The 8,948-nt window shown below is 33.5% G+C and overlaps 2 protein-coding genes and 1 non-coding gene across 6 annotated transcripts; 2 read left to right on the top strand and 1 right to left on the bottom strand.

Moving 5' to 3' along the window:
* LOC133291197 (histone deacetylase HDT1-like) lies at window positions 1-2,718 on the top strand. Its single transcript, XM_061489419.1, has 10 exons — window positions 1-137; window positions 428-501; window positions 572-789; window positions 1,017-1,039; window positions 1,132-1,170; window positions 1,256-1,422; window positions 1,662-1,739; window positions 1,864-1,954; window positions 2,245-2,371; window positions 2,478-2,718. Exons 1-10 carry the CDS (start codon window positions 125-127, stop codon window positions 2,536-2,538), a joined length of 891 nt encoding a protein of 296 aa, XP_061345403.1. The 5' UTR covers window positions 1-124; the 3' UTR covers window positions 2,539-2,718.
* Window positions 2,719-5,850: 3,132 nt separating this feature from the next.
* Window positions 5,851-8,785, bottom strand: LOC133291178 (splicing factor U2af small subunit B-like). 4 transcript variants are annotated; one of them, XM_061489393.1, is made up of 4 exons: window positions 8,276-8,784; window positions 7,861-7,987; window positions 7,331-7,763; window positions 5,851-7,218 (listed from the first exon to the last, which is right to left on the bottom strand). In XM_061489393.1, exons 1-3 carry the CDS (start codon window positions 8,679-8,681, stop codon window positions 7,349-7,351), a joined length of 948 nt encoding a protein of 315 aa, XP_061345377.1. In that variant the 5' UTR covers window positions 8,682-8,784; the 3' UTR covers window positions 5,851-7,218; window positions 7,331-7,348. The 4 variants fall into 4 exon arrangements, with proteins under 4 accessions (XP_061345377.1, XP_061345376.1, XP_061345379.1 ...); XM_061489395.1 differs by having other exon boundaries at window positions 5,852-6,274; window positions 8,276-8,785; XM_061489394.1 differs by having other exon boundaries at window positions 5,852-6,203.
* An 80-nt stretch (window positions 8,786-8,865) lies between these two features.
* Window positions 8,866-8,948, top strand: TRNAL-UAA (transfer RNA leucine (anticodon UAA)). The gene has a single exon. It is a non-coding gene; the product is annotated as a tRNA-Leu (tRNA).

Raw genomic sequence — 8,948 nt, 5'->3', positions numbered from 1 at the left:
AAACCCTTCTTTTTCGTTAGCTATATATAATCACAAAAACCCTTGATTTCATTTCAATCTTTCCCTAGTCACTCTTAACTCGATTTCCCTCCCAAAACCCTGCCTCTCTTTTTCATTTCTTCCGATGGAGTTTTGGGGTAACCTTCTCTATACTATTCTCTAAACTCTCTTTTATTCTTCTCTGAACGATAATTATGTTCTTTTTTTAAATGTGTACGTTTAAATGCAATCGATAATTTTGTTGTTGGTTGCTTTGTTTTAATCTTTTCGGTAAGACTGTTCGTTTTATTTGCCGCACTGATCTTGATTTTGGCGTAGACTAATTATTATTTGTTAAATGTATGTGATGTATAAGAATGCAATTAGAAGAATTAGTATGTATTAGGATTTATTGCACGGTCATATGATGCGTTGGTTTGTAATTTAGGTGCTGAAGTTAAGGTTGGGGAGGTTGTTAAGGTCGACCCAAGTGAATTTGAGGCATGCATACACCTTTCTCAGGTTAGGATTTTGTGTGGTTGTTCTTTTCTATTTTCAGTGTGGACAAAATCTCTGACCGTTTACTGTGTAGGCTGCTCTTGGTGAGGCAAAGAAAGACAAAGGAAGTGAACCTGTGTTTCTTAACTTGAAAGTTGGTGACCAGAAACTTGTTTTGGGAACCCTTTCCAGGGAGAAAATCCCTCAAATATCTCTTGAATTAGTTCTGGACAAGGAGTTTGAGCTTTCCCACAATTCGAAGAATGCCAGTGTCTATTTCTGTGGATACAAAACATTTTATGCTGGTGATGAATATCCTTGACATTTTTTGTTCTAAATCGTTTTTTTTAATTTTTAACATGATTTTAAGCTTTTAACTTATATCTTAATGCCCAAAAGTGTTTTTGGAGTTTTTTTATCCCAATGTATGGCTATGAACACAACTTTGTTTATAGCTCATCTGAATATGCTAATGTATCATACTATCATGGCTTCATCTTTCATTTTTCCTTAATTTTTTGATGTGTTTCTCCGGGCACGAGTGAGGAGGATGACTTTACTGGTGAGGCTTAAACATTTTTTTTAAGTTTTTTTTTTTGCATTTTTATTGAGTTGGTTGCTCAATGGTTGTTGCATTTTCTATTATCTGGACAGATAGTGATGAAGATCTGCCACTGACTATAACAGAGAATGGTATATTCTTCCACTTAATCTGAATTTTATTGTTGGGTTGTGTATGTCATTACATAGTAATTAATTTGCAATTATCTTATATTAGGAAAACCTGAAACAAAAGCTGAAGACTTAAAGGTTTCTGAATCTAAAAAACCTAATGCCAAGATTAGTGCATCAGCAAAACAAGTAAAGGTTATTGATCCAAAGAAAGAAGAGGAATCTGATGATGAATCTGATGAAGATGATGAATTTGGAAGTTCTGATGATGAGGTATGAGTTACTTGGGGTTTAATTTGCATTTTGCTGTATCTATTTTTTTATTGTGAAATAATATTCTTTAATCCTATATGCACAAAATTTTGAAATGAGATATTTTTGCTGTGGATTTATATCTAGTCAAGAGTATTCTCTATGTAAGTCAACTTTGGTTGTGGTCTTCCTTCAATAAAAAAATGTATTGATTTTACTTGCTGATTTTTTGTTTTTGTTTTCTCTGTTGATAATCGTAGATGGAGGATGCTGATAGTGGAAGTGGTGAGGAGAGCGAGAGTGATGAAGATGATGATGAAGAGACTCCTGCTAAGAAGGTAATGGCATAACGATATTGCTATTTCTTTTTTTCTTTGTATATATTGTTGTATGGTGTCCCGGTTATGGTTGTGTGATGGGAAGACTTTGCATGCTCTTTATACTTCATCTTATGTTTTGAAGGTGGATCTGGGAAAGAAGAGGCCCAATGACTCTGCATTAAAAACTCCAGTTTCTACCAAGAAAGCCAAAAATGCTACTCCTGAAAAAACTGGTGAGATTAATCATCTGTGTTCTGCTTTGTTTTTATCTTCTTCTGTTTTCGTTGATGTCTAATTAGATAAGTATATTTTCTTGGATGATTGGTTTAGCGTTAAATCTATGTGAATGTATGCTTACATCAGTGATTTGTTGATGTATTCATGTTTACATTTGCATACCGTAGTGTTTGAATGTCACATGTATTGTAAATGCCTAAAATTGGAATTTGTTCACTTCTCATTCATTCTCCGCATATAGCTTTCCAATATACATCAGTAATCTCTGCTTAAATTTGTGTTATAGATGGGAAGAAAACTGTACGTACAGCAACTCCTCACCCTATGAAGAAAGGTGGAAAGACTCCCAACAGTGAAGCCAAGGTCCAGACTCCCAAGTCTGGCGGACAAATCTCTTGCAAAAGTTGTAGCAAGTATGATTTTAAGAAAACCCAAAGCATAGTTATTTACCCAAAAAAACTCAAAACATAGTTTTGGTAAGTTGGATTATAATTGACTTTTTTTTGTTGCTTTGTCCAGGTCTTTCAACTCTGAAAGTGGTCTGCAACAACATAATAAGGCTAAGCATGGTGCTGAGTGATATTGCTTTTTAACTGATTCATGTATTTTTCGCTTACGTATTACAGTGAGTATTCTAAGGACATTAGGTATCTGTCCTTGCTTTTTGGCCTAGCAAACCGTGAAGTTTTAAGGTGAATGCATGTTTTGGAAGTTTTGTCTGACATTGCTTGTCCCGTGTGGATGAGTCATTTTTTTTTTTAAAAAAAAAACACTTCTATTAAAATTTTTGTTTGAATGTCTGCTTTAAGAAAAAAATAGAAGGTAAAAGAAAAGTTGAAAACTTACTTTTTTTGAAAGTTAAGAATTTTAGTTTTTAAAAAAACAGAACTTAAAAGTCAAATATTTTTTTAAAAATTTAAACAACTTTTATTTTTATAAACATTTCTAAAATAAGTAAGTTATAAAAGTAGATTTTTGAAGAAACAATTCAAACGGGCTCTAATTATTGCCTAATATTACTGTGTTTAGATGTTTTACTGTTTTATTTTAATTTTTGTTAAATTATGCTATTTAGGGTATATATGTACTATAAGCTGTTACTGGCATGGGGAACTTCCCTTGTCGTACTTTTCGGTGGGAAGAAAAGAATGTTTTGGCCGTAGATAAAATTTATTTTTTGGAATACATTTTTAAAGTGTTACTATACATATTATCGCTAATGAAAATGGTTACATAAGCGATATTTTGGATTTAAGACTGAGTAAAATCAGTTATACATAGTTATTGTGGTGAAAGGTGCTACAAATCTTTAATGGGAAGTATTTTCTAATTTTTCTATTTATATTCTATGCAAATCCCCGAAAATGTCTAATTATTACGTTATATCTAATAATAAAATTTTATTTCATCTGCGAATCAGATTTGAATTTTTTATTAGTTTTTGTAGTTTTATTACCTTAGAATATACTAATTGAATTTTGAGTTAATAAAATCTTTCTGCTTATTTTAGGGTAAAATAGCCAACGTAATTTTTTTGGTGGTTAATAACTTAAGTGGTTTTTCTGTTACTTTTTGATAACAGTTTTCTTACACTGATATAATTCTGTTTTAAAACAAAACTATCTAAGTAACTTTTTTTCTTATTAGTAAATGAAAACTCACTTTATTATGATGTCTTTATAATAAACATATAAAACAAAATGAGTTTAAAGTTTTTAAAATTATTTTAGATAATTTTATCTAATATTCATCAAAATATATATAAAAAAAATGTGTTGGGTTAATATTTTCTTTTTCTCTCTATTCTTTTCACGAGTTCACATGAACCTCATCTCATATATTTTGTGTGTGTATATTTTGATGAACATTAGATAAAATTATCTATAATAACTTTAGTAAGTATAAATCTAAAACAAAATAGCTACAGCCGTAATAAAATTGTAATGAATTGTATTCAATAATTAAAGTTTTATCTGGAGTAATGTTTGCCTTTGTTCTCTTTAATGCCTTTCAGTTACTTTAATAAAATTGTAATATTGTATTTAATAGTATTTAGACCATGAAGTGATAAATAAAATTGGGGCCAACTTTTATACACAGCAGCACAAGCTTCCTGTCTTGTTTTATGATGACTAAAAAAAGAAGAAAAAGAATTGGTTCTTTTAATGGCTTTTTTTTTTAAAGTTATTTTAGATAACTTTGTTTAATGTTCACAACGTCGTTCTGGGGTGGAAATCATGGTGTGTTTGTATTTTAATTTATTTCAGGCTTATAATAGTCTATCATTTTAATTTTTAAGCCTAAAACGATATTATTTTGGTGAACATTAAATAAAGTTGTATAAAGTAACATTAAATATTTTTTTTCTTTATTTAATTTATTAATGAATGTTAGAATAAATAAATAAATAAATTGGTTAAAGTTATGATTTTAGCAATGGATACTTTGTAATCCAGTAATTAGTAATCTAATAATTACTGTTCGTTCTATTAATTAATTACAATTAAACTCAGCCCAATCTTTTATTAAAAGGATTGAACCGAATACAAAGATACTTATTCATATATTAATGTATTATTAATTTATATAGATTTACATTTCTTGTTTATTTATTTATTTTGAATTTCATTTTTTTATGAATAGCTAAAATAGAATTATATAAGAAATTAAGATAGTAACATTGGTGTATTTTATAACAAAATATTTTAGAGTTCTTTTCATTTTTTTTAAGGGAAAAGTGTTTGTCATTTTAAATGACATAACATTCTCTCCTTTTAAGAGAGAGACTGACACAAAAAAAAATTATTTAAATTTTAAATTAAAAAAAAATCATTCACTTTCTCTCTTCCCTGATTTTCATTTTTCTGTGTCTATCTCTCTCCTAAAATGACAAACACCAAACCCTTTTTTTAATCTGTCCCTGTCCCTGGCACATTTGTAGTTGTATTAACCGTTTTATCTCACACTCCTGAATTAGTACGTATAACGCCAACTTAGTATATTTTAAGGGATCTATTAATCTCATGTTGCATGAGATAATTATCTCATGCAACAGAGATAAGATTGTGGGGTTCACTACTTTTTCAAAAAAAGAAAAATAGTGAACCCCATTATTTTATCTCTGTTGCATGAGATAATTATTTCCGTTTGTATAATCTATATATTCAAGTCTTACGTCTGCCCAGTACATAGAAAGAACAGGAGGAGATCATCAGTTAATTTTGTCCGACAAATTTTGCCCCAAAAAATTAAGGGTTTTATAAGAGTTATGTTGTAGGAAAAGTGATTGTGTAATATTATAGAGATTCGTTTTGCGTGCGTTAATTTTTATTTATTTTTTTGTTTTAAAAAATGTGAGCCCCACAAAATGTTGTGAGAGTAGGAAAGTTTGTTGTGTTATGTTAAAGGATAAAACGAAAACCTAAAAATTAAATGGTATTTTGTCCAAATCAACTAATTATCTCATCCAAGGGTATAGAAGTCTCGAGCATGTTTAGAATTTCTTAGATTGAAAGGAAAATAGTAACAGACCACAATGTTGAAAATTCAATGCATTTTAAGACAGAACACTCGCTTGTCGAACAAAAAAAATGAAGAACAAAAGGCAAAACACGAAAAAATGAAGAACAAAAGGCAAAACACGCTTCAGTTTTATACAACATATCTTTTCTACGAAATTGTGTCTGTGTCATCTTGATTATAAACATTTCTGAACACAAAATAAGCTAATTTTCGTAATTCTCAATCTAAATCTAAATTATCGCTTTTTAGGCAGCCACTGCTAATCTTCAAAGTTTATTCCTCCAGGACTTTTTGACCCAGTTGTAGAAGGGTTCCAGCAAATAAATTTTCAAATAAAGTCGTCTGTTAGTGATAGTACACCATCACAATTTAAGGAAAAACATGCATGGCATTAATGCTCAAAACGTCCAAAACCTACATCCTAAAAGTAACAATTTTACAAGCTCATACAAATAATTAAGTTCCAAGGTTGGTCTTCAATAGACACCTAAAGCTTACATAGTAAGAAAGCATCCTAATATAGAAGGAAACAGAAAAAAATAAATAAAAGAAAAATAAAGCTATGTTCCTCAGCCTGCAATTATAAGAAAACCCATATGAAAGAAGGCTTCAGCTACAAGTGCATCCTAACGCGATTACTTGCCAGCTGAAAGTGCATATGAAGATCTCCAAAACAAAACCTGAAAGATCCATTAAAACATCCTCCCACAGCGTACGCTGAACCTGTACACAAATTCCACGGTAAACTGCAATTAACTCAATTGCTCGGTTCTTAGACGCAGGGATACCTGAACCTGCAAAACTCATATCATAATGTAAGACAACGCTATTTCAAATTCCAAAAGAGTTATACAACAGAACTCATAGAAAACAAAAACCCCTATAGAACTGTTGAGTTTGGTCGTTCACAAGTCTTCATGTATGATGGTGATCAATGTCCCTGACTGTAAAATAATACATACATGCACCAACTGCAAATCAACCATGGTAATAAGCATACACGAGTTATTGAACGTTAATAATTAGCCAGTTGAGAAAGGGGGCACCCCATTTTCTTGCAGAAAAAGGTCGAGAGAAAAAACATCACATTAGCTAGCTTACAAACCTCTAGTCATCAAAACAAGAGGTTATTTTTATTTTTATTTTTTCAGGACTATATAGCCAGAATGCCTTAAGACTATTCTGCAATTAGTGAAGGACACGGAAATGTAAAGAAACTGTCACCACATTTGAAGAAACCAACATGAATGACATGGCAGCAAGGAAAAACGATTTTGAAAGAAACAACCCAAAAGAATTCCTGGTTAGAGGATAGTTAAATTTATAGGAACAGCGCAAGGCAAAAAAAAAAAAAAAACATTTTCCCTTCATTTTCAGCTCAACTTCACACATTCAGTAGAAACAAGAAAGAACTCATTTCCAATATATTATATCACTGAAGATAGCCAGCCTACCAAAGAATGCAACAGAACTAGCTTGTGAGATTTGTGTAAGAAAAAATGGTTCAAAAGGACAAACCAAGTGTCCAAGGCTTCCCGATTTTGCGAGGGTAGAGGTGAGGGTTGTTATGGTTCAAAGTGGTAAAATATTTTGGAAAACATAGATAAAGTGGTCCAGACATTTAATACAGCAAACATCTTGCACAAAAAAACATGGAAAATCCCAAAAGATAAAGAAGGTATAGGGGTGGGGGAGAAGAAAACACATTCCATATCATAGAACAGTGCACCTGCACCACCTGCACAGTGGAAAGCGGTGAGCTATATTAATTCAGTGGGTGGCCTATGCTAGAATAAAAACTCCTGCCTAGGGCTATAGAAATACGTAAAAAAGAGAGAGAGAACACAAACCATAATAACATAAACCGCTCAGTATCCCTCTTGAGGAGGTTGCTGTTGCTGCTTATACCCACGATATTTGCTATCGTTTTGCGTGTACCCATTGTTGATTTCCTCAGTATTAACCTTACTTGCATGTTCTTGCTCTTCCCTCTCCCTGTTCCACTGCTCAATTCTTGCACGTCTCTCCTCACTGCCATCTCTAACCGGACTACGATTCTTCCTTCCTCCAGGACTTCGGCTGCGCGTTCGTCCTCTCTTATGTCCAGGACTTGTGCTCCGGTGTTTCCTACTACGGCTCTCATGATGATAGTCTCTGTCATCATACTTTCTGCTATGGCTGCGATGAGACCGGTCCTCATGGCTCCTATGCCTGTAAGGACTCTTGCTTCTACTTCGGCTGCGCCTCCCATGATGCTTCCCAAACAATTGGCGCCTCAATTCTCTGGACATAACATAGATTACAAAATTTTGAGCTTTCAATTCAGAAACACCCCCTCCCCCCCAAAATAAATTCTTAATGATCAATGTTAAAACATTACCTGCTAATTCTTTTCAAGTGCATGAAGTTGCAATAACCACCACGGTTGCAAGTATTCTCCTCATACTGCCTGCAAGTAGCCTCGCGAAAATCCGTTACCGGAGAGAAGTCAACAATAATTGGCCGACCTGCAAAGCATGCGAACCGAATAGTTGATGATCAAACTTCAAAAAGAATGACACAGAATTTTTTGAAGCGAAAATTTTGCGTGTGCCTTTCTGTTGATAGGTTTCCACAAAACTTATAAACTCCCACCGATTGAATGTTTATGGCACAAAATTTTCACATGAAAACATGAGAGTTTATTGGCCAATACACACTCTTAACAACTAGTATTTGATTGTCACCAAGTAATAAAATTTTCAATGAAAAGTTGAAGAAAACCAAATAAACTAAAAAAAAATGAGATAACTAACCAGCGTAAAATCTTCCAGTTAGGTTTCTAACAGCATTTGCAGCGTGTTCTTCCTCTCTGAACTGAACGTATACATTACCCACCATGTGATCGGCGAGGTTATCACAGACGTTGAGGCTTTCAATTTCGCCGTATTTGGAGAGTTCGTCGAAAAGGTCTTCATAGAACTCCTCGAAGTGATCCTGAATCTTGCGGGGGTCGATGGGGTGGCCGTGGGCGTCGACGCCGGGGGTGATCATGTCGGGTCGTTGGTACATGTTTGAGAGTAAGATTGTGGGGCTGATGCTAGGTTTCGTGTGCAGCCTCGAACACCGATCACCGTGTCTGCATGCTCCGATTTTGAAGTAGAATGGACAATTCACCCTGTCTTTCTCTGTCCCGAATATCGATGCTAAGTGCTCCGCCATTACCACACACACGAGATGATTAGATTCAATTCACAAACACAGATGTGGAGAATCAATTCCTATTACGTAGGGTTTGGGGAATTGGGGATTTGTAAATGGGAGGAGTTCCTTCTTTGTAGATGGTTCTATCAGATCCACACTCTTTTATTGATACAATGTTTTATTTGTTGACTTGTTTCATCGAGCTGGTTTGCCCGAGAGGTTAAGGGGGAAGACTTAAGATCTTCTGCACATAAGTGCGCGTGGGTTCGAACCCCACAGCCAGCA

The sequence above is a fragment of the Gastrolobium bilobum genome, unplaced genomic scaffold (genome assembly GCF_033153095.1).
Source record: "Gastrolobium bilobum isolate Gb01-03AN ecotype WA unplaced genomic scaffold, APGP_CSIRO_Gbil_v1 utg1383, whole genome shotgun sequence".
In the NCBI taxonomy this organism is placed as follows: domain Eukaryota; kingdom Viridiplantae; phylum Streptophyta; class Magnoliopsida; order Fabales; family Fabaceae; genus Gastrolobium; species Gastrolobium bilobum.
Note: the sequence above shows the minus strand (reverse complement) of the source record. Positions and strands in the feature narration are given on the sequence as shown.